Source organism: Salvelinus sp. IW2-2015, unplaced genomic scaffold, assembly GCF_002910315.2.
Source record: "Salvelinus sp. IW2-2015 unplaced genomic scaffold, ASM291031v2 Un_scaffold16571, whole genome shotgun sequence".
NCBI lineage: Eukaryota > Metazoa > Chordata > Actinopteri > Salmoniformes > Salmonidae > Salvelinus > Salvelinus sp. IW2-2015.
The window spans coordinates 186,068-212,532 of record NW_019957651.1 but is presented as its reverse complement, the minus strand read 5'-3'; the positions used below and the strand labels follow the sequence as shown (position 1 = coordinate 212,532).

Here is a 26,465-nt window from a genome sequence, read left to right as displayed (position 1 = left end):
ACAAAAATCCAGAAAATCACATTGTATGATTTTTAAGTAAATCATTTGCATTTTATTGCATGACATAAGTATTTGATCACCTACCAACCAGTAAGAATTCCGGCTCTCACAGACCTGGTTAGTTTTTCTTTAACAAGCCCTCCTGTTCTCCACTCATTACCTGTATTAACTGCACCTGTTTGAACTCGTTACCTGTATAAAAGACACCTGTCCCACACACTCAATCAAACAGACTCCAACCTCTCCACAATGGCCAAGACCAGAGAGCTGTGTAAGGACATCAGGAATAAATTGTAGACCTGCACAAGGCTGGGATGGGCTACAAGACAATAGGCAAGCAGCTTGGTGAGAAGGCAACAACTGTTGGCGCAATTATTAGAAAATGGAAGAAGTTCAAGATGACGGTCAATCACCCTCGGTCTGGGGCTCCATGCAAGATCTCACCTCATGGGGCATCAATGATCATGAGGAAGGTGAGGGATCAGTCCAGAACTACACGGCAGGACCTGGTCAATGACCTGAAGAGAGCTGGACCACAGTCTCAAAGAAAAACCATTAGTAACACACTACGCCGTCATGGATTAAAATCCCGCAGCGCACGCAAGGTCCCTGCTCAAGCCAGCGCATGTCCAGGCCCGTCTGAAGTTTGCCAATGACCATCTGGATGATCCAGAGGAGGAATGGCAGAAGGTCATGTGGTCTGATGAGACAAAAATAGAGCTTTTTGGTCTAAACTCCACTCGCCGTGTTTGGAGGAAGAAGAAAGGGTGAGTACAACCCCAAGAACACCATCCCAACCGTGAAGCATGGAGGTAGAAACATCATTCTTTGGGAATGCTTTTCTGCAAAGGGGACAGGACGACTGCACCGTATTGAGGGGAGGATGGATGGGGCCATATATCGCGAGATCTTGGCCAACAACCTCCTTCCCTCAGTAAGAGCATTGAAGATGGGTCGTGGCTGGGTCTTCCAGCATGACAACGACCGAACACACAGCCAGGGCAACTAAGGAGTTGCTCCGTAAGAAGCATCTCAAGGTCCTGGTGTGGCCTAGCCAGTCTCCAGACCTGAACCCAATAGAAATCTTTGGAGGGAGCTGAAAGTCCGTATTGCCCAGCGACAGCCCGAAACCTGAAGGATCTGGAGAAGGTCTGTATGGAGGAGTGAGCCAAACTCTTGCTGCTGTGTGTGCAAACCTGGTCAAGAACTACAGGAAACGTATGATCTCTGTAATTGCAAACAAAGGTTTCTGTACCAAAAATTAAGTTCTGCTTTTCTGATGTATCAAATACTTATGTCATGCAATAAAATGCAAATTATTTACTTAAAAATCATACAATGTGATTTTCTGGATTTTTGTTTTAGATTCCGTCTCTCACAGTTGAAYTGTACCTATGATAAAAATGACAGACCTCTACATGCTTTGTAGGTAGGAAAACCTGCAAAATCGGCAGTGTATCAAATACTTGTTCTCCCCACTGTATGTATGTATGTATGTATGAGAATAATGTATTTACAGTTTTATTCACATGTTTTCAAGTACTGGTGACAAATAATGCTTTCAGATTACTGCACAGATTGTAATGGACACCTATGATGTGTGTAAAATACTTTTTTGAAGGTTCTACTGATTATAATGAGCTAATGCTAAGCTATTTGCCAACTATGTGTGGTGCCATGTTTGTTGACATTATACAATGCATTCTGGTTGTCACGTAAACGTCTTTCAGACCAAAGATGGTATAATGAGGTGAAGGGTAAACTTCTATAAGTGAATGAAGGGAAGTGAATGATCACTGATGACAGACCCCCTTCAACATACTGCAAACAGACCAAACTAATCTTGTATCCTCTTATTATCTTTGGTTGATGAGAAAAAACAAACACGGCGGATTACTTTCAATTTCTAGAAAGTATTTTACACAATATTTTGATCAATGGTGAGCTTGCTCGTGATGTGATTAATTATAAATAGTAATTGCTATTAGCTAATTCATATTTTGGTTTCTGACAGCCAATAGTTATCTAAATATGACCGTTTGTGTTATGTCAATCTTTCCTCAGTTAGCACTAGGATTAATATAGCCTACATTTCCCAGTTTGGATGATTGTGTATGCTGTCACTTCTTCTGTGAATGTGTGAACATTGCATCCCAAAATAAACCGGTCACATTCAGGACATAACTTTGTAAGGACTGTGTTTGAGTAAAATGTTTCTGTGAAAAAACAGTGTGGCTAGCTCAAATACTGACTGTTGCGTCAATCAAAACTGGACATTCTAAATAAGCATTCTAATCACACGGGTTTAAGCGCTGCATGGATCACTGTAGAATGATCACACCCGTTTGTTGGTATGTGTGAAAAGGTTAATGGAAGCTTCTCTAATGTCAAACATGTAAAGTGTGGTGTACAGCAGGGGAGTTCTCTCGGCTCTCTACCCTTTTCTGTTTTTCCCAATGACCTGCCACTGGTATTAAACAAAGCATGTGTGTCCATGTATGCTGATGATTCAACCATATACGCATCAGCCACCAGAGCTAAAGAAGTCACTGAAACCCTTAAAAAAAGAGTTGCAGTTTGTTTTGGATTAAGCGACCAGTAATAAACTAGTCCTGAATAGGGCTGTTGGGGTGACCGTATTACCGCCACACCGGCGGTCATGAGTCATGAAGGCAGTCAAATTCCACATGACCATTTAGTCACGGGAATTAGGCTTCTCAAAGCTCTGATGCTGCTACTGGTCATTAGTAGCCTACCAAAAATGCCAACTGCCTGGTACTCAGCACTCTATTGTCCATATAATCACTCTGACATCAATGTAAATCTATTCAAAAATATAATTAAACACTTCATGAGAGCCTATGAGCTCATGTTGTGCATTATTTCTATAGGCTATGCAATTGCGGGAGAAAACAGAGTGATGGCCGCTAATAAAAAGAGGAGGATCCCATCAGCTAGGCCTACTATATTTAATTCTCAACTTTTCTAATATTATGCACTTTGCTTATATTTACAACAGGAGTATCGCCCACATGGCTGGCATGAAAAAAAAAACACAGGGAAAATGTCCTCCATTCGCTATTTAAATGCAAAGATGAAATGTATATTTTCCCGCTGTCCCTGTTTCGATACAGGTGCATGATAATGGTCCATTCTAAATCAAAACAAATGTCACACATATATTATTTAGTATATGTAAAGACAACATTGAATCAAGAATAGTCTGATAGGTGACAATATTAGCTTAACACTTGTTATATATTATCACTTGTTGAATGATGCCCAGCATAAGAATCAATGCGACTTGTTCGAATCATAGTCGCACACCTCATGTAGCCTAGCCCATAGGCCTATATGTTTGATCAAGATTTGTACCTCTAGAGTGGCCAAATAACTTCTTAAAATGAAGCACATTAATCTGCTTTACAAGGGGTGTAGAGCCTGACTGGCATATATAAGCAGCGTGTGAGTTTCAAGTTTGGGGAAGATATTTTTCACCATAAAAATACACCTTTATAATAAAAGCATTACATGCATAATTGCATTTGCGGTCACTTTTGATAATGGTGTTTTCCACTAATGTAACATTCATGCTTATAGCCTACTACCATGTACACATTGCTGTGCTTATAATGTGAAGAAATAGCATAATAGTTTATCAACATTTTAAGCTAAACGTTCTGATCTGTTGCGTCAGCCACAGTGCATAAAATTATGCTATTGGTTGTATTAATTTGGGATCTATTGCATCCCACAACTGTCCCAGACTATGTTTGTAATATTTATTTCTCGCACAGAACAGGTTGACTTTTGTACTATGAGGGATAGTAAATTGACATAGGCTAGTGCTTTTGCTGTTTGTTAGGCCTACTCATATTATAATGCTGGGTTAATAATAATAATAATAATAATAGTTGGATAACAGATAAGCTCTCGGGAACTCATTAAGAATCTTCAATATAACCATTCATTCAGAAGGTTAAATAAATATAAACACAGAATATCTAAGGGGCTTTAATATAACTATAATGCAGGGTTAATAATAATAATCGTTGGATAACAGATCTGCTCTCGGAACTCAATATAATAATTATTTCAGAAGGTTAAACCCATAAGTTTTAGGTTATAATAATGTAGGTTATAATAAACTGAAAATTGCGTGTCAATTCATAAACCATGTGCCAAGAAATCGGGACATCGAAAATCTCTTCCCAACTATTTTGCAATCTATATGGCACAGCTGTCAATTTGTTGGTCCTTAAATGAAACTGGTATATATTTTTATTTATCAAAATTTTCTTTAACCATTTTTGGTTTTTAATGCAGGGCCGACAGGTTCCAATTGAGGAAGATTATTTTATCAATTACTATATTTGAGTTTAACCTCAATATTTGAGCTATTATTTGTTTTTACTTTTCTGGTGGATTAAACTGAAATTGCAACCAACTTTCTATGGCTTGTTTAAAAAATAACAATATTTTGGAGATTATTTCATTTTCAAATAACCGAAAGTGAGCGGTTGTAATATGAATAAAGGGAAAAAGGCCATTCTTGAACATGCGGTGAGACATTCTTACTAATTTGTAAATAAAGCCAGTTTGTTATCTAGAATTATTTCTGTTTTTAGAGGGGGAGAAACCAAAAGCCCACCGTGGCTATTTTTAGAAAATTCAGTCCATATGTCAAGTGTAAATCCCCCATTGTATTTACCCAATTTCTCTCTTAACTCCAGGACCACCAAATGTTTTGTTGTTGTTGTTGCCTGATGCAGGACTCTAGTGCCAGAGAAGAGAGACACTCAGACTGAAATTAATTTCCATTAATTTACAAAAAGATAGTCAATTTGTGCCACAGTTTAGACTACCCATAGATCAGCGTTCTAACCCCCCCTTGTGATCGAGTCGTACAATGGCAGAATGCCACCATCTACCACTAACGGTCACGGCATAAGCTCGTAACTTTTAAAGGAAGAACTACTGTACCTAGTCAGTTGCAAAACTGAATGCATTCAACCGAAATCTGTCTTTCACATTTAACCCAAACCCTCTGAATCAGAGACACTCATGGCTCATCCATCCATTGATCTATTAATTCACAGGAACTTCCTCCCGTCACTTCTCACACTACATACATGATAAATAAACATGACTTTGGCACATAGCTTCACTGCATTAGTTGGCTACACCATAAAAGCACAAGCATTTACAGTAGAACTGCTTTGCTAAGCACCTCATCAAGACGTAATTTGTACTGTGTACATGTGTACATGTGTACTGCAAAGTTGTGGTGAATAGGTTTCTAACTATTGCATTGTAAATCAGTAGAGCTGTCAGTGTGTGTGTGTGTATGTGGAGAAGCAATAGGTAAACTGGTTCCAGTTCAGTTGGATGTCTTCATATGACCCCTTTAAGACGTTGTTATACCTGAAACCCCATACTGACACCAACACACACCACACACACACACACACAACACACACACACACACACACACACACACACACACACACACACACACACACACACACACACACACACACACACTGACAGCTCTACTGATTTACAATGCAATAGTTAGAAACCTATTCACCACAACACATGAACTGAACAAAGTATTTGATTTTTTTGCCTTTAGTCAGTCCTTATCAGCATGGGAGTGTAGATGAGACATGCTGATTACCTACAGCACGGTGAGTAAACTACTCCAGATAAAAGTGAAAGAGTTCCCACTACTACAGGTGACTGATGGACAGAGTCATTTAATGTGCCAGGCCAGTATATGAAGGGCTCCTACCTCTCTGTGTCTGAGTTGGAAGCTCTTCCCTTCATGATAACAGTTGTAGGTCCTGAGCAGAGACAAGATGTCTGACCTGAATATCAACACAACATCAGAGAGATCGACAGGGTTAATGAAGGTATTAATGCATTCCACTCCTGGTAAATTAACATTGGATAAGTAAGAAGCTCTGTATACGTTACAGTTCATTAAAAAAAAATATATTACACAGGACTACATATATGTGGTCCTACGTAATCTGAGGCCATATGCAGAACCAACACACAGCAGGACTCACTTTGGGATAAACTTCTCCTCATCCAGCTTCACATAGTCAGCCATTCTGAGATTCTCTCTCTCCTAGCTGTATGAGAGAGAGAGAGAGAGAGAGAGAGAGAGAGAGAGAGAGAGAGAGAGAGAGAGAGAGAGAGAGAGAGAGAGAGAGAGAGAGAGAGTTTTATGTTAACAAAACAACACAATAATTCTAATTTGGGACGTAACCAGAGCCTTCTGTTCTATGGAGATGTTGTAGGGGGAAAAGTATACACGCTGTACAATATACACACTGTAACAACATGAATGTAGTTACTAACATTTTCATAAACATCGACTCAATTTCAGAGCACATACAGTAGTAACGTGTTGAATATGAATTACACTAACACTTTCATCTGAACAATCTACAGACTGAAAGTGTATTACAGGAAACCGGAGGCAACACTCCTTCCACTTTTCGTGCTACATTTCAAGATGGTCATGGTATGGAACTTGGGAACTTATTTTTCTATTTTCCCAGGGAAGTACCTAGCTCTCAATGCGGAAAAAATAGGGAATAGCTGCATGTAAATACCTGTCTGGACTAAAGCATGTATGGTGTGGGTGTGTGTGTGTGTGTGAGCGAGAGCATGAGAAAGAGAGCCCAGCTAGCACATTTGGTTCTTTGGCAGTCGTGGAACTTCGGTAAAACGGAACGTTTTTTAAACGTTCTGAGAATGTACATTTTTAGGTTGCAGGGAGTTTCTGAGAACGTTTTACTATGGTTCCCTGAATGTTTTCCTGGGAGGTTTTATTAACATTCTGACAATAGAAATTATAGGTCATTTGAAGGTAATTCATTAACATTCTGAGAACATTCTCTAAATCTTGTGAATATTTTGAATGAAATGTTAAGGTTATTTGGATGTTTTTTTAACAACTTCCTTAAAACGTTCACTGAATGTTTCAATAAGACTTTTTTCCAAGCACAGATAAGACACATGGAAATGAATTTTCTTAGGCATTAGTCATGCAAACACATTTCCTTTTAATTGTGTGTCATGAGGGGAAACAGTTAAATACACAACATATAATGAATGGGATTACACCAGGTGTGTAGGAAGACAAGACAAAACCAATGGAAAATGAAACATGGATCAATGATGGCTAGAAGACCAGTGAAGTCGACCGCCGAGCACCGCCCGGACAAGGAGAGGCATCGACTTCGGAAGAAGTCGTGACATTGTGAGACAGCATCAATGAGATTCTAACCTAGGATCTTCTGTTTTTTAGCCGTGGAATTTGTCCACTGCACCACCAGGATGGAGCTAGCATGCCATATTTTTTTTACTCATACAAAGCTGTTCATTTTAGTCTATTCAAACAGACCCCATTTCAAAGGAAACAAGCACTTATAAAGATCAGGTGTGGCCAATTAGTGGTCGCGGAAGCTAGTTTTGAAACGTAGTCGTAGGTTGAGGACGTCGAAGAAAGGAACCACTGGAACACGAGGGAATTGTTTGGATGGCAGGCCGGCTGTCCACATGTTGCGGATGCGTGGAAGAGGCTAAACCACAAAGTCAAGAGCAATAGCATGGGCACACAGTGGATGTAAAGAGGCAAGGGAAAGTGCTAAAAGACAGAGAAGGTTGTATGGTGTGGAGATGGATAGAGAGGAGAAAGCGGAGTTGAGTTCCTTAGGAGACGGTGGTGCGAGGGCGAGTAGCCTCAAGTGCAAGCGGGGTGAGCAGTATTTCAGTAGAATTGGATGAGAGTGTGGATGAATTGTGTGGGGAGGAAGGTGTGGTGAAGGCTTCTGAGCTTGACCCTCGCAATGGTGGTCATGAAGCAGGCATAATATTATATTTTTCCATCTGATTGACACTGCTGTCCTCAATGGCCACATTGTTCACCGCCAGCTCACAAGTGAGATGATTACTGAACAAGGATTTTTGTAATTGGACGTACAGTTCACATACAAATCAAATACAGTTCCATTAACTCCAAACCTCATGCACCCACCTCCCCACTCCCTTATCATCCTCTCCACTACCTCATCCTCCCCACTCTCTCTCCAAACAGTATGTTGCTAGCATACAAAAGCTGGCCTCAATCTTCGGCATGAAATATGTTCAGTTCCAGTTAAGATTAGAGGTCGACCGATTATGATTTTTCAACGCCGATACCGATACCGATTATTGGAGGACCAAAAAAGCCGATACCGATTAATCGGCCGATTTTTAAAAATGTATTTGTAATAATACAATTACAACAATACTAAATGACAACTTATTTTAACTTAATATAATACACATCAAAAAATCCATTTACCTCAAATAAATAATTGAAACATGTTCAATTTGGTTTAAATAATGCAAAAACAAAGTGTTGGAGACTAGTAAAGTGCAATATTGCATTGTAAAAAGCTAACGTTTAAGTCCTTGCTCAGAACATGAGAAATATGAAAGTTGGTGCGTTCCTTTTAACATGAGACTTCAATATTTCCAAGGTAAGAGTTTTAGTGTAGTAATATATATTTATAGACTATCTCTCTATATACCATTTGTATTTCATATACCTTTGACTATGTGAGTGTTCTTATAAACTTAGTATATGCCAGTGTAACAGTATAGCTTCCGTCCTCTCCTCGCCCCTACCTGGCTCGAACCAGGAACACACATCGACAACAAGCCACACTCGAAGCAGCGTTACCCATCGCTCCACAAAAGCTGGCCCTTGCAGAGCAAGGGGAATAACTACTCCAAGTCTCAGACGGTGACGTTTGAACAACGCTATTAGCGACCCAGCTAACTGTTAGCCATTTCACATCGGTTACACCAGCCATTAGCTAATGGCTGAAGTCATAAACAGCGCTGTGCTTGCGAAGAGCTGCTGGCAAAATGCACGAAAGTGCTGTTTGAATGAATGCTTACGAGCCTGCTGCTCTACCATCGCTCAGTCAGACTGCTCTATCAAATCAGACTTAATTATAACATTTAACATTACATTTAAGTCATTTAGCAGACGCTCTTAATCCAGAGCGACTTACAAAATTGTGCATTCACCTTATGATATCCAGTGGAACAACCATTTACAATAGTGCATTAACTCATTTTAAGGGGGGTGGGGGTTAGAGGATTACTTATCCTATCTAGGTATCCTTAAAGAGGTGGGGTTTCAGGTTCTCCGGAAGTGGTGATTGACTCCGCTGACCTGGCGTCGTGAGGGAGTTGTCTCACCATTGGGTGCCAGAGCAGCGAACAGTTTTGACTGGGCTGAGCGGGAACTGTACTTCCTCAGAGTAGGGAGGCGAGCAGGCAGAGGTGGATGAAACGCAGTGCCCTTGTTTGGGTGTAGGGCTGATCAGAGCCTGAAGGTACGGAGGTGCCGTTCCCCTCACAGCTCCGTAGGCAAGCACCATGGTTCTTAGTAGCGGATGCGAGCTTCAACTGGAAGCCAGCTGGAGAGAGCGGAGTGAGCGGGTGACGTGAGAGAATTGGAAAGTTGAACGACCAGACGGGCTGCGGCGTTCTGGATGAGTTGTAGGGTTTAATGGCACAGGCAGGGACCCAGCCAACAGCGAGTTGCAGTAATCTGACGGGAGATGACAAGTGCCTGGATTAGGACTGCGCCGCTTCCTGCGTGAGCAGGGTCGTACTCTGCGAATGTTGTAGAGCATGAACCATCAAGGAACGGGTCACGCCTTGATGTTAGTTGAGAACGACAGGGTGTTGTCCAGGATCACGCCAAGGTTTCTTAGCACTCTGGGAGGAGGCACACATGGAGTTTCAACCGTGATGGCGAGAATCATGGAACGGGCAGTCCTTCCCGGGAGAAGAGCAGCTCCGTCTTGCCGAGGTTCAGCTTGAGGTGGTGATCCGTCATCCACACTGATATGTCTGCCAGACATGCAGAGATGCGATTCACCACCTGGTTATTCAGAGGGGGGAAGGAAGAAGATTAATTGTGTGTCGTCTGCATAGCAATGATAGGAGAGACCATGTGAGGATATGACAGAGCCAAGTGACTTGGTGTATAGCGAGAATAGGAGAGGGCCTAGAACAGAGCCCTGGGGGACACCAGTGTAACATAATAACACACAGAAATACGAGCCTTTGGTCATTAATATGGTCGAATCAGGACACTATCATTTCGAAAACAAAACGTTTATTATTTCAGTGAAATACGGAACCGTTCGGTATTTTATCTAACGGGTGGCATCCCTAAGTCTAAATATTCTTGTTACATTGCACAACCTTCAATGTTATGTCATAATTACGTAAAATTCTGGCAAATTAGTTCGAAATGAGCCAGGCTGCCCAAACTGTTGCATATACCCTGACTCTGCATGCAATGAATGCAAGAGAAATGACAATTTCACCTGGTTAATATTGCCTGCTAACCTGAATTTCTTTTAGCTAAATATGCAGGTTTAAAAATATATACTTCTGTGTATTGATTTTAAGAAAGGCATTGGTGTTTATGGTTAGGTACAGTCCTCCAACGATTGTGCTTTTTTCGCAAATGCGCTTTTGTTAAATCATCCCCCAGCATTGCATCGATTATATGCAACGCAGGACACGCTAGATAAACAAGTAATATCATCAACCATGTGTAGTTATAACTAGTGATTATGATTGATTGATTGTTTTGATTGTTGAGTTGTCATAATATTCAGCAAATGTACATTATCCCAGGGGCGATGGAAGACACAATGTAATAACCTAATTGATGTCCCTCTTACTGCCCTCAATGCCTCTGCTGATCCCACAGAGAATGTATGCAGTAATTATGTGTCTATAAACCAGAGTTATACTGTTAGCACTGAGGCGGTGTGCACTAGTAGGAAGTCCACCCTGTGCAGCTCACCCTGCACTAACATAAATAACATGAGCATTGTGGGAAGCTGCTACAGACCACCAAGTGCTAACAGTCAGTATCTGGATAATATGTTTGAAATGCTTGATAATGTATGTGATATCAACAGAGGTATATTTTTGGGGTGATTTAAATATTGACTGGCTTTCATCAGGCTTCCCACTCAAGAGAAAGCTTCAAACTGTAACCAATGCCTGCAACCTGGTTCAGGTTATCAGTCAACCTACCAGGGTACTTACAAACAGCACAGGAATGAAATCATCAATATGTATTGATCACATCTTTACTAATGATGCAGAAATGTGTTTTAAAGCAGTGTCCAAATCCATCGGACATAGTGATCACAATATAGTAGCCATACGTAGGAAAACCAAAGTTCCAAAGGCTGGGCCTAATATAGTGTATAAGAGGTCATACAATACGTTTTGTAGCGATTCCTATGTTGTTGATGTAGAGAATATTTGGTCCATGGTGTGTAATGAGGAGCAACCAGATGCTACACTTGACACATTTATGAAATTGCTTATCCCAGTTACCAATAAGCATGACCCATTAATTAAGAAAACGACTGTAAAAATGGTTAAATCTGGCTGCACAACCGATTGGCAAACGTACTGCAAGTTGAGAAATCATGTTACTAAACTGAATAAAAAGAAGAAACTACACTATGAAACAAAGATAAATGACAAAGAATGACAGGCAAACTCAGCTCCACCATTCATTGAATCAGATGGCTCATTCATCACAAAACTCACTGATATTGCCAACTACTTTAATGATTTTTTCATTTGCTAGATTAGCAAATGTAGGCATGACATGCCAGCAACAAACACTGACACTACACATCCAAGTATATCTGACCAAATTATGAAAGGCAAGCATTGCAATTTTGAATTCTGTAAAGTGAGTGTGGAAGAGGTGAAAAAATAGTTGACAATGACAAGCCAACTTGGATGGAAAATGAATTTGGATAATAGCGGATGATTTTGCCATTCCTATTTGCCATATCTTCAAATTAAGCCTACTAGAAAGTGTGTGACCTCAGGCCTGGAGGGAAGCAAAAGCCATTCCGGTACCTAAGAATAGTAGAGCCCTCTTTACTGGCTCAAATAGTTGACCAATCAGCCATTCCTTAGTAAACTTTTGGGAAAAATTGTGTTTGACCAGATACAATGCTATTTTACAGTAAACAAATTGACAACAGACTTTCAGCATGCTTATTGTGAAGGACATTCAGTAAAGCCAGGATGTCTATGTATGCGGATGACTGAACACTATACACGTCAGCTACTACTGCAACTAAAATGATTGCAACACTTAAACTTCTTAAGGCTAGGGGGCAGTATTTTCATTTTTGGCTAAAGAATGTACCCATTTGAAACTGCCTATTTCTCAGCCCCCGAAACTAGAATATGCATATAATTGTCAGATTAGGATAGAAAACACTCTGACGTTTCCAAAACTGTCAAAATTTTGTCTGAGTTAAACAGAACTGATATTGCAGGCTAAAACCTGAGGAAAATCCAATCAGGAAGTGCCCCTGTTTTTGAAKCCTCTCTGTTCCTATGCATCCCTATTGCCCATTMAAAGGGATATCAACCAGASTCCTTTTTCTATGGCTTCCCTAAGGTGTCAACAGCCTTTAGACATAGTTTCAGGCTTTTATTTTGAAGAATGAGCGTGAACGACCACATTGCGTAAGTGGATAGGTGGGGGCTCTCAGAGTGAGTTGTGCGCAAAAGAGAAAGGCGGCCATTGTTACTCCCGGTCCTAGTGAAAAGCCAACTGTCCCGGTTGATATATTATCGAATAGATATTTGAAAAACACCCTGAGGATGGATTATAAAAAACATTTGACATGTTTCTGTGGACATTATGGATATAATTTGGAATTTTTGTCTGCGTTGTCGTGACCGCTCTTTCCGGTGGATTCCTGGGCATAACGCACCAAACTAACGGAGGTATTTGGATATAAAAAATATCTTTAGGGAACAAAAGGAACATTTGTTGTCTAACTGGGAGTCTCGTGAGTGAAAACATCCGAAGATCATCAAAGGTAAACGATTAATTTGATTGCTTTTCTGATTTTCTTGACCAAGTTACCTGATGCTAAGTGTACTTATTGTTTTGTCGAGCGATCGATAAACTTACACAAACGCTTGTATTGCTTTCGCTGTAAAGCATAATTTCAAAATCTGAGACGGCAGGTGGATTAACAAAAGGTTAAGCTGTGTTTTGCAATATTGCACTTGTGATTTCATGAATATGAATATTTTCTAGTAATATTATTTACCTGTGGCGCTATGCTACGCTATGCTATTCAGCGTTGCTGATGACAATTATCCCGGATCCGGGATGGGTGGTTCAGAAAGGTTAAAGCTGCAGTCCGTTTCAGAATGGGTGGCAAGGAATAAGTTAGTCCTAAATATTTCAAAAACTAAAAGCATTGTATTTGGGACAAATCATTCACTAATGATTTGTCCCAAATAAATATATTCCCAAAACTAAATATTGTAATGAATAATGTGGAAATTGAGCAAGTTGAGGTGACTAAACGGCTTGGAGTAACCATGGATTGTAAACTGTCATGGTCAAAACATATGAATACAACATTAGCTAAGATGGGGAGAAGAAACACAGGCACAGACACATGCATCGTTGAGAAGCTAAGTTATTGAAATGACATGGAGCTGTAGGCCTAACAGTCCTGCTTACTGTAGCTGTTTTATAACTTACTTATTGGCATAAAGGCTTACTTCAATATACAGGATATCAATCAATCATTCATTCATTTGTGCATGTCATCACACAGCATACAAGTCATCCGTGTCTTTAAATACAGTCAAGCATTTTAGTTATAAAACTAAATAACAAAGGGAGCCTTGAATAATTAAACAATTAATTAACTGCAACATGTCGGCTAAAGTGATTGAATTCACAAATGCATTTGACTGTTTTTAATATTGGCTGTACTTGAGACTTTAAAACCTTTTTTTTGTCATAACAGACTATATGGGATGGATTATAATTTGTTTGTAAATTATTATTGTATTTGTTGTGCTGTTTACACTGTTAGAAATGTAGCTTAATTAAAATGATTAATATTATGGTGTTTCTATTCCCTAATTGTATTTCTATACCCTAATTGTAGGCTAACCAATACCCAAACAGAGATTCAGTGAAAATAAAATCTGATTTGATTTATGAAGACCAGTCAACATGCTGGTCTCAAAGCAGAGCGAAACGGTGCGGAAATAGTTGACCACACGCGGGTAGGCTATTGCTTCAAATCCTAGTACAACAATTGGATGACTCTGGGTGTTTCAGTAAGCAACAATTGCCTTCAATTGCATTAGCCTACTTTATTTCAAATATTTCTGTCATTCAGTGATATTTATTCCCATTGTAATGTGTTATGGATCCATCCAGCTGTGGTTAGAAAACAGTGCATGTGGTGGGCTATGCAAAGAGATGGGAGAAGTAGCATGCCTTGCAAACATCCATTAATACATTTAAAGTACCTAAACTCGGCAAGAGTCTATTGTCCTGTTGATAGCCCATCAAGGGTGGATGGCTTCTTTTGTATTCCAATTTATTGGAAAGGCTACTAAACCATTTACACCTGGCCCACAGCGTTGTTGTGTACTTACAGTACAGTGCACTTCCACTCCATTCTCCGCCTGACACTCCACCAATGCCACCAGATTATTCTTTCTATTGTTGTTATCTATTCGGTAACATTCCACAAGTAAATGTAATAAATAAAACTCCCACATTAAATATATCAGGTCTTGAAAATATGTGAAACCTTAATTTATATTTTTTGTGCTTAGTAGCGGGGGCTTTATGGCTTCGCCATCAACTTGCTAATTTAGCGTACATCACCTGCGTATATTCAGTCAACACATATATTTTAAGACTATAATGGAATATAACAGAGCATTTTGGTTTCTCTTAGAATAAAAGCCTTACAGTGTTACAACAGTTTTCATAAGTAAAAAGTTACGGTCCAGTTACAGTCAAAGTAGAAAAAAAGTGTATTTTTTTGAGTGTGCGCAATTCTTACGCTATTGTTCTAAATTCAAAAACTCTCCTCTTCTTCTTCATCCTCATCATTCAGTTCATTCAAATTCAATTGTAATACATTTGGTCACTCCTGTTCAACAACTACAAATGACTTGTGCATGTGCTCCAAAGGGATAACTTGAAATAACATGATATAGGTTAATTAAATAATCGAAAGGAACATTTTCATTATTAGTCTAGTGGATAATTATTTTTAGGATATAATGTGAATTAGGCCTCATGTAAAACCAATGTCAAAACCGAAAGAGATGCTGTTGCATGACAAACAGGTGCTGTTAGATTACAATATAATGTATCTGCTAGTTTGGACCAGTGTAAACGATACTACAAAAGTATAAGTAATACCAAAAAGTCTGTTCTAATTTAAAAAAATGATAAAGCCTTTTAATACAGCATAGCAAAGTTTTTAAAAACAGCTGGATTTGCGAAATTGCTTTGTCCAACATTTTGCGGTGGCATGAGGCTTGGTGATCATAGAATCAAGTAGGATATTAAACAAACAGTCAAACAGGCAACAGAAGCAGGAAAAGCAGAGGGCTGTGACTCACTCATTCCTGGCTTTCGTTCAAAATAAGTTATATTATAAACGCAGGGTTCAAGACACATTCTTTCTGATTGTCTTTAGCATGCAGTCTCTCCTCTCGCTACAGCCAATTTTGTTTGAATTATTATGTGGATTATAATACATTTATATATTTGTAGGATGTTGATGCATTTTTCGTTACAGAAAATCTGGTCTGTGATATTGAGTTAGAAATGTAAAACTTTAGACTAGTTAAGCATCGAGTACATTGCAAGTTTGCCCTTTTTTGGCCATTAGGCTACACTTCACAATATGACTCAACTCTGATTGACCACAGCATCTATCCGTAGTCTAAACTGTGGTAAGAAATTGGGGGATTTTTCACACCTAGCTGAGCTATTAGACTATCATTTTGTAAATTAATTGAGGTTTGAATGTTTCAGTCCGTCTCTCTCCTATCGCACTAGAGTCCTGCAGTAGGCAAAAAAAAAACAGCTGGTGGGTTGTCCCGGAGTTGAGCAAGAACTTGGGTAAATACAATCACCCATCCTCAACCCAATTGAGATGGTTTGGGATGAGTGAAGGAAAAGCAGCCAACAAGTGCTCAACATTTGTGGGAATTCCTTCAAGTCCGTTGGAAAAATTCCAGGTGAAGCTGGTTGAGAGAATGCCAAGAGTGTGCAACGCTGTCATCAAGGCAAAGTGTGGCTACTTTGAAGAATCTAAAATCTAAAATATATTTTGATTTGTTTAACTTTTTTTTGCTTACTACATGATTCCATAAAATGTTTAAAACAAAAAATATATATATATAAATATTTTCCTTCACTATTTTCCCCTAACCCTACCACCCCTCTCGTCATTGGAGTTAACTATTGGACAACAACACTTAGGCTTCATCTTTCAGCTTATACATACTCATATATACTTTCGCTGAAAGGGAGAAAGGGAAACCCCAGATGAGGCCATTAGGGGGCGGAGTGTGTGTGGATACATAAAGGAGGCTCAGGCAGCTCTACTGCTCACTTCAGTTCTCAGTTGAAATATGAACTCTGTCCTGTCTGTCTACCTGCTGGCGAGTCTGTCACTTTACTGCCTACTGCTTACAGGTAATAACCTTACACACGCGGACCTTACACACACAGGTTGGGTTAAAGTTTGTATAAGCAACATTGTGATTGTGAGTCAGTCTGTCTGTTGGTCGGTACTCTGTGGGCTGAATAGTAACTAGAGTAACTTGAGTTTGCATTCAAACTCTAATCTGATTTTCTGGAATATTATTTTCCCACGTGGTGTAATGAGAGTTAAACTGTGTGTGACATGATGACATGAGGAATTTCACTTGAATCACCATTTGCTGTTTCCGTGCCCGTCTCTACAGTGGGTAAAGGTGAGGGGCAGTTTGTTCCAGGGAGGTGTGAGTGTTATGACACAAAGACAACTGTCAGCGGACCCCTGTCTGACCTCAAAGTCACACTCAAAGGCCTCACCTGCAACACAGACCAAATCATGTAAGTATCCGACCACACACAACGGCCCACACCCAGACATGTGCACGCACACAGACAAGCTATAGTATCGTAAAAGGTTTTTAACCTCAAAGCTATTTAAAGTAACGACCCACGAGGCACACACTTGTTGAATCAACATTGTTTCCACGGCATTTCAATGAAATTACCTTGAACCAACGTGGAATAGATGTTGAATTGATGTCTGTGCCCAGTGGGTATGAGTGTATGTGTGTGATTAAAGCATGCGTTTCCTCCTCGTGTTGTGTCATGACAGTGTGTGTGTGTAATGATTATGTCTGTGTCCCTGTGTTTGTGTGTGTGTTAACTGTGTGTCTCTCGCTGTGTTGTAGAGTGGTCATGGAGAGGACCAGTGAGCCTGTGTGTGTGAATCCAACGGGACCACTGGGAAAACAACTGCTGCGCTGCTGGAAGAAGTAAGAGACATTTTAACATCCAGTACTTTAATTACTTCACTTTACTTCCCAGCTAGCACATTTGGTTCCTTGGAAGTTGTGGGAACGTAGGCTTTTGGTTTCCCATTGTTTCTGGGAACAAAACCATACAGTACGTTTCCTGACCGGTAAAACTGAAACGTTCTGAGAACGGAACAGAAAATGTAACCTGTTCTGGGAACTTATATTTTTAGGTTGCAGGGAGGTTCTGAGAACGTTTTACTATGTTTCCCTGGCCGTTTTCCTGAGAGGTTTTATTAACATTCTGAGAACGGAAATTATAGGTTATTTGAAGGATTTTGAATAACATCCTTAAACTTTTTATTGAATGTTTCAATAAGACTTTTATTAACACTTGACAGAGTTTTGTTGACGCTGAGAACGGAATGGATATGTTTTTAAATAACATTCTTTGAACGCTACTAATGCATTCTTGTGTTTTTTACGGAAAGTTTTCTTAATGTTCTGAGAACATGACTTTAAATAGAACAGTGAGGAAACCCTGCAGAAAACGCCATTCTGAACTACTGAAATTCCCACAGAAGCACGTTGTCTCTTAAGATTCTCGGAACTATTTGAGAACATTCCCTATGTCAAACCAGTTGGAGAACGTTCCTAGAACATTACCCAAAATTGTAAATGTAACCATGTTCGAACTTCTAGGAAATGTTCTGTTAAAGTAATGAAATACCAAGAAAATAATGTGCTGAGAATGTTACAAAGCCAAGCAAGTATCCTGCACCATTCCCAGAAAGTTGTGGGAAGTTTGTATGGAAAATAACCATACGCAAGGACGCGCTCAGTCTCACCAAGACCTAAGAAACATATGGATTTCAGAACGTTATGTGCTAGCTGGGTTCACTTCAGCATATGTTACTGTACTTTTCTGTAAGTGGGTAGATATATGGCATACTTCCAAAAGACAATCTAGAATGTCTAACCAATTTGGCAACACAATGTAGCAAAGGTTGCTGAACGCAAGGCTGGTTTGCGATTTTAGTTGACTAAAAGTTTGGCAAAAATAAGCATGTATACAGTGTGCTGCAGAGTAAATACGGTCATGTGGGTTTGATAAAATTGACTCGTTAGTTTCAGTTCGACTGTGATTCAGATCCTAAAATTCTGTCAACAGTTTGTGATACAAAGGATCCCTTTGTTCAGCTAGTCTCTCTCTGTTTCTCTCTCTCCACTTTCCCTCTATCTATCACATCTCTCTCCATTTCCCCTCTCTCTTTTTCTCTCTACCTCCCTCTGTGTACTAAACATATCCATGTATATTCTCTTTCTCTCAGAACCAGCGGATTGGATAAGAAGAGTTGTCTGAGAAGGAGGAGAGGGCAGGGGAAACGAGGACAGAAACAGAGGAAACACAGGGGACAATCTAAAGAGAGCAAAAGAAGGGAAACACCAATCCCTGCCATAGGGTGACCACAGAGCCAATACCTGTCCGTTCTAACCAGTACTGTAGTGTTCTAGCTAGTTTACACTAACCCTAGACCAGACCAATACACCAGAGGCACTACAGACACCAGAGGCACTGGTACCAGAGGCACTACCAACTACAGACACCAGATGACAAACTACAGACACCAGATGACAAACTACCGACACGCAGAGGCACTGGTACCAGAGGCACTACCACTACAGACACCAGATGACAAACTACAGACACCAGATGACAAACTACCGACACCAGAGGCACTGGTACCAGAGGCCCTACCAACTACAGACACCAGATGACAAACTACAGACACCAGATGACAAAACACGACACCAGAGGCACTGGTACCAGAGGCACTACCAACTACAGACACCAGATGACAAACTACAGACACCAGATGACAACTCCCGACACCAGAGGCACTGGTACCAGAGGCACTACCAACTACAGACACCAGATGACAAACTACAGACACCAGATGACAAACTACGACACCAGAGGCACTGGTACCAGAGGCACTACCAACTACAGACACCAGATGACAAACTACAGACACCAGATGACAAACTACCGACACCAGAGGCACTGGTACCAGAGGCACTACCAACTACAGACACCAGATGACAAACTACAGACACCAGATGACAAACTACCGACACCAGAGGCACTGGTACCAGAGGCACTACCAACTACAGACACCAAGATGACAAACTACAGACACCAGAGGCACTGGTACCAGAGGCACTACCAACTACAGACACCAGATGACAAACTACAGACACCAGAGAAACTACAGACACCAGAGGCACTACAGACACTGAACCAGAATCTGGGTTTACAGGAGATGTTGAATATGGCGATTGTCCTTTAAGCCTAGGAAGCAGCCATTCAACTTGCCATTCACCAGCTTTTCAAGCTTAATAATGACAAAATACGTTTGGTACTTACCAAAAAAATGGAGTTTCGCTGAGCAACTATTGTCATTACTGCCGTTATGGCCTAACTAGACGATAGGCWATAAAYGCCTGGGGAAAGATGTACTGTACATCAAACATACCCTATATGGTCTACTTAATTGACTTGCATGAAATATTATTGCATTCCGTGTAGCGCGGGTGAAACAACAGATTGACATGACGTTCCTGCAGCTGGATCAGCCGACCTGTGCGTGGCAGTAATGAGTGGTTTTATTGAAGGTGCAGGAGAGGTGGACTTGACGCATGCACACTTGGTCAAAAACAATACTTAGATTCAGACAACATATTTTTTGGGGGGTTGCATGTCACTTTTTATTTAGACTTTTTTTTGGAAGTACKWACCGGCCCGTAAGCCCTGATTCTTGTTCATTCAGACACCAGTGAAACTATGGACAGAGGTTCTACAGACAACAGAGGCACTACAGACTGGAATTGTTAGGTTAGATTACTCGTTGGTTATTACTGCGTTGTCGGAACTAGAAGCACGYGCATTAACATCTGCTAACCATGTGTATGTGACAAATACAATTTGATTTGAGACAGCACATACAAATGTGTTGAATGAATATCATTAATGTATCATTATGTTCGGTTACAGACATTGTTGTTTCTAACTGTTTATTGTAAACACTGTTGGTATCTATGTTGCTATTTCTAATGCTTTTCTACTTTTTCAAGGTGTTTTGTAATAAATATTAAAACTGATGCAGTGACTGAGTGTTGTTCAATATGTTCTTGTTTTCTACAGTCATTATAACAGGTATAGTAACCTGTTCCTGTAGTTCTGACTTGGGAGCCTATTCTGTTATTATCAGTCCCTCTCTCTTTTTCTCACTCTCCAAAAACTCCCTCTCTTTCTCCAACCCCCCTCTTTCTCTCACTGTGTCACACCCTGATCCGTTTCACCTGTCTAGAGCTCGTCTCCACCCCCCACCAGGTGTCCCATTTTCCACTGTGTATTTATACCTGCGTTTTCTGTTTTTCTGTTGCCAGTTCYTCTTCTATTGTCAGGTCGTCCCAGCATGTTTCCTGGTTTTCCCTGCACTCTAGTTTCTTTGTTTCGTACTTTTCCGGTTCAAACTTTCTGCCTGCCCTGAGCCTGCCTGCCATTCTGTACCTGCCTGATTCTGAACTGGTTTATGAACTGCTGCCTGCCCTGACCCTGTCTGCCGTCCAGTACCTGTCGGACTCTGGTCTGGTTACAAACCTCTGCCTGTCCTCGACCTGCCCTTTGCCTGCTCCCCGTGTTATAATAGATTATCTGAGAACTGAACCATCCGCCTCCTGTGTCTGCATCTGGGTCATATCCTGAGTCGTGATACAGTGAAGAATTATGTAATAGACTATCTGTTTCCATGAAGGAACCTCCTATTGTTAATCAACTAGAATCTCATATCAGCTACAGCAGGAAAGTAAATATTACACATCAAATATCATTACAAATGCTAAATATTTTACAACACACATATCCACAACCAAACATCTTCTATAAATGATTCTGGTTTTATTGTCCTGAATAAGTGACTGTCATGCGCATGTGTGATTAGACCGGAAGACTTTTGTTATCTCCCCAAGCTAATGCCCAAACTTGACTTTTTGTGAGGTGCTGAAGACCTTGGTTCAAACCCAGTTGGTCACATCCACACCATGGCACATGGCAGCAGGTGTTTTAGTGTTTCTACCTGTCTCTGAGAGAGTTCACATAGAATCAAGGCAGAACAGAGAAAGTTACACTGGCTGAGCTATGGAAAAACACAGACATTTTCTATTGAACCTTTCCTTCGACAGAGTCATGCTGAGACCCAGGTCTCTTCCACAGGTGAACCCTGTAAACATATCAATGTACACATCGATATTCACATCAATACACGAAAAGAAAAACACAATTATAGAATAGATTTTCTTTAAATCAGGAAAAAGGTCCTCAAATCAGCCTTTTGAATTCCCCCAGAGGCACCAATTCCTCCAACTTTAGAGAGCCTGGAGACCATGACACAAGCAAGGTGCAAAAAAAKCTAAAAGCAGGTTTACTTAACTCAGTGGAGATTGAATTAGCCATCCCTGCGACCAGCTCTGGTGTCTAATACGTCTATAAGGTAGCCTTACACTCGTACCCGTACACAAGTTGAAAATGACTGATTTAGACCTAAGTGCCTAAATTGGAACGCAGTGGCTGTACAGAATCATGATAAACACGAGGTCAGAGTTCAGGGTCTCTGCATCACAGCTCTGTATGAGTATTAACTGAGAGACGTTCTGAACTTGAGCACTGTGTGCGACAAGAAGTTGCCCCCATCCCTCCCGCTGAATGGGTAACTATTGCCCCAAAAATTGGTTGTCTGAGTGAGGGAAATGCTGTAAATTACGAGGACTCGATGTATTTTGAAAAATGAGATATTGAGGATTATAATCAATACTGCTTTGATGTCATACAAGCAGGACAAACACTTGTGAGTCCAAATGTGCACTTCACATTTCCATATCATAAAACTCATGTAAGTGTTAATGTTTATGATCACTATYTTTGATGTACAGTTACAAGATGACATGGCGTCATAACCTGGGGTGTCCTGAACACAATGAGCCTGTTTGTTGTATTGTGAATAACATTTTCCAAGGACCACGCATCTGAATGCATTCATGACCCTCTTCTATGCACACCAAAATTACGATCTGCTTCTCTGAATTGCCTTGTGAAAGCCTAACAGTGTAAGACCGTATTTTATCAGTTAACTAGTCATGTTGGCCACAGAACAAGCTTTGAAATGATACCCATCTGACTCAGATTGCGATTTGGATTGCGTAAACAACAATAGTAATAGTGTGATAGCAGGGATGCAGGACTGTGTTCCAAACAAAACAACTGCAACTGAACTTGCTGTAGTTCCTCAACGGCAAAGCTAGCAGAGCTCAAAAAAGCACCTTATAGTTGAAGACTCTTCTCTGAGTCATAAAAGTACATTGAAATGACTTAGGAACTGTCTACACTTTGGAGAGGTATGTAACCACTTGAAGACCTTAGACCTTTCACTTAAACACGTTTTTATTTGTCTTATCAGTGCATTCAGAAAGTATTCAGACCCCTTCCCTTTTTCCCAATTTTGTTTTCGTTACAGCCTCATTCAAAAATCGATMAAATATTTATTTTTCTCATCAATCTACAAAGCGAAAACAGGTTGTTAGCCATTTTTGGAAATGTATACAAAATAAAAACTGAAATACCTTATTTACATAAGTATTCAGACCCTTTGAAATTGAACTCAGGTGCATCCTGTTTCCATTGATCATCCTTGAGATGGTTCTACAACTTGATTGGAGTCCACCTGTGATAAATTCAATTGACTGGACATGATTTGGAAAGGCACGCACCTGTCTATATAAGGTCCCAAAGTTGACAGTGCATGTCAGAGCAAAAACCAAGCTATGAGGTTGAAGGAATTGTCCATAGAGCCCCGAGACAGGATTGTGTCGAGGCACAGATCTTGGGAAGGGTACAAAGACATTTCTGCAGCATTGAAGGTCCCCAAGAACACAGTGGCCTCCATCATTCTTAAATGGAAGACGTTTAAACCACCAAGAAACAAGTTTCTCTGGTCTAATGAAACCAAGATGGAACTCTTTGGCCTGAATGCCAAGCATCCCGTCTGGAGGAAACCTGGCACCATGCCTACGTTGAAGCATGGTGGTGGCAGCATCCTGCTGTGGGGATGTTTTTCAGCGGTAGGGACTGGGAGATGCGAAGGATCATTAGGGATCCTTCAATATTCCCTTTCTTTTGTTGTTCAGTGAAATCATCCCATGTGAACAGTCATCTCTTTTAATTCAGTTCAATTCGTAACTAAATTGTTTTTTAAATTTCTATTGGAAGGATTTAATAATTAGCAATTATGTCTACTTATGATAAGGTAAAAGGTTTATGTTTCTGTCTCCATACAATATGGTACATATATCCAATGCAAAAATCTCTACAAATCTACATTTAAATGGTAATAATATTAATTTGTATATATTTCTGTTAATTCCCATATATTCCCGTTAATTCCCATATATTCCCGTTAATTGCCACAAAAAGGTCTATGAATATTCCCCAAAATGTGCAACCCTACGTCACAAACACGTATCTTACAAGTAATTCTATTTTTGTTTGGTTATCCATATAACTTTCCCTGACTTCACATTGTAATTTTCAATTGACCTGATATCGTCGGGTGGCTAGTATTCAATGTCTGCGGATGCATTGTCAATCATAATTGACTGTAGTGTATATAAAGCACACACAACACCTCCTGGTGGTTCCATGATGACTGAACACAACCGTGGGACGAACGAGTGACGAATTTCCGGGCAAGGGTGTCCATTTAAAATTAACACATTATTCTCTCGCCCCTTGCCCTGCAAGTCTCAACTCATCATACGTCATCAGAAGTGTCCACTTAATTTCAGGACTGAGGGGAGAGGGTGTCTTTTGCGTGTTTGGAATGCAGAGAGAGTGAGCTAGCCATATTTAGTATTATTTTCACTTACTTTACTTAGCTAGCAAATACAGCCTACTCAAACACCCAGCTCAAACAGAGAGAGATGCTATGTTAGCTAGCTGGCTATGGCTATCCATCACTGGAAGTCTTCCAAGTCAAGGTAAGCTTTTGATTTTATAAATGTATTGCCACTGAGGCCCCTCAGGGGTGCGTGCTTAGTCCCCTTCTGTACTCTCTGTTCACCCACGACCGAGTGGCCAAACACAACTCCAACACCATCATTAAGTTTGCTGATGACACAACAGTGGTAGGCCTGATTAACGACAACGATGAGACAGTCTATAGGGAGGAGGTCAGAGACCTGGCAGTGTGGTGCCAGGACAACAACCTTTCCCTCAATGTGAGCAAGACAAAGGAGCTGATCGTGGACGACAGGAAAAGGCGGACCGAACATGCCCCCATTCATATCGAAGGGGCTGTAGTGGAGCAGGTAGAGAGTTTCAAGTTCCTTGGTGTCCACATTACCAACAAACTATCATGGTCCAAACACACGAAGACAGTCGTGAAGAGGGCACAACAACACATTTTCCACCTCAGGAGACTGAAAAGATTTGGCATGGGTCCCCAGATCCTCAAAAATGTCTACAGCTGCATCATCGAGAGTATCCTGACCGGTTGCATCACCGCCTGGTATGGCAACTACTTGGTATCCAACCGTAAGGCTCTACAGAGGTTAGTGCGTACGGCCCAGTACATCACTGCGGCCAAGCTTCCTGTCATCCAGGACCTATATACTAGGCCTATATACTACCCCCAGGCCATAAGACTGCTGAACAATTCATCAAATATCCACCCGGACTGTTTGCATTGACCTCTCGCCCTCTTTGTTTTTACACTGCTGCTACTCGCTGTTTATTATCTATGCATACTCACTTTACCCCTACCTACATGTACAAATTACCTAGACTAACCTGTACCCGTGCCATTGACTCGGTACCGGTACCCCCTGTATATGGCCTCGTTATTGTTATTTTATTGTGTTAAGTTTTATTATTTTTTACTTTAGTTTATTTGGTAAATATTTTCTTAACTCTTTCTTAAACTGCATCGATTTGCCCAAATCGTGAAGGAGACATTTGCATTCATTTTACATTTTTCTGCAACGATATCGTCAAATCTGTATACTTGGACTTTGATTTAGCTTTTCCAGTATTAGTAGCCATGTTATAAGTTCAACATTTTCAAAACAACCAGTTTTCATAACTTCATAATATTGTTATAATTTTTGTCCAAAAGGAAAAGGCATGCCGTTGCAAAAGGTTAGCAGCTACATTTTGCAACAGGTAAATCCCAGCTCATTGGCTATCTAGCTAGCTTTGTTTGACTCCGATTGGTGCTTATTTGAAAAAGTTAGAGTCGATCAAGTGAAGACCGCCCGCGTCATCGGCGTGCCATAGAGGCGTCGCTCTCTGACCAAATTTGGTGTCCTATAGGATATACTATACCCCTAATGATGTAGTGAAGTCTGGTTACGTTCTAGGATCTCTGAGGAATACATATGAATGTGATTTGACTGGTTGAAACAACGTTTAGGGTTAGATTTTCACAGATTCCTTTCTTTGCAAATTGAACGAGTGGAAATACAAAATCGATCATGCATGCTTTATGGACCTTTTTAGGAAATGAAAAGGGATTTTATCTAACAAAACGACACTTCATGTTATCTCTGTTATATCGTGTTATATCGCAGTAATAGCTACTGTAAATTGAACAATGCAGTTATATTAACAAGAATTTCAGCTTTCAGCCAATATAAGACTTATATGTACCGACATTTGTTGTTTCTCTAAAATCTGCGATCGTGACACAAGGCGCTGCATGATTTACGCCTATCCCTAATGAAGATTTATGAAGTGCTTGTCATTTACTTGGTCTGTAACACCACGGGCCAAATAGGTGACTGTCAATTGCATTGTATTGTGTTGTATGATGCAAAACACCACTTTACAAAATAAAACAAATGATTATTACCATACAAAGAATTAGACAATGTAGTCTACTCCTCGGGCCTATTGGCTTATTTGCATATTC

General features: G+C 40.4%; 1 protein-coding gene and 1 long non-coding RNA gene across 2 annotated transcripts in view; one reads left to right on the top strand and one right to left on the bottom strand.

Annotated features, from left to right (window-relative positions):
• Positions 1-5,768: 5,768 nt before the first annotated feature.
• Positions 5,769-26,465, bottom strand: part of LOC112080901 (uncharacterized) — a 42,868-nt gene continuing 22,171 nt past the window's right edge. Inside the window, exons 2-3 of the long non-coding RNA XR_002896260.2 lie at positions 6,075-6,140; positions 5,769-5,870 (exon numbers count right to left, since the gene is read on the bottom strand). This is a non-coding gene — a long non-coding RNA (uncharacterized lncRNA). The remainder of the gene's footprint in view (positions 5,871-6,074; positions 6,141-26,465) is intronic.
• LOC112080900 (C-X-C motif chemokine 9) lies at positions 16,520-20,604 on the top strand. Its single transcript, XM_024146830.2, has 4 exons — positions 16,520-16,627; positions 16,900-17,029; positions 17,380-17,463; positions 18,774-20,604. The coding sequence occupies exons 1-4, from the start codon at positions 16,564-16,566 to the stop codon at positions 18,907-18,909; spliced, it is 414 nt and encodes a 137-aa protein (XP_024002598.1). The 5' UTR covers positions 16,520-16,563; the 3' UTR covers positions 18,910-20,604.

Coding starts and splice junctions, on each gene's coding strand:
- LOC112080900 (XM_024146830.2), top strand. CDS start 16,564: ATGAACTCTGTCCTGTCTGTCTACCTGCTGGCGAGTCTGTCACTTTAC. Junction 16,628..16,899: donor TTACTGCCTACTGCTTACAG/GTAATAACCTTA, acceptor CCGTCTCTACAG/TGGGTAAAGGTGAGGGGCAG. Junction 17,030..17,379: donor TGCAACACAGACCAAATCAT/GTAAGTATCCGA, acceptor GCTGTGTTGTAG/AGTGGTCATGGAGAGGACCA.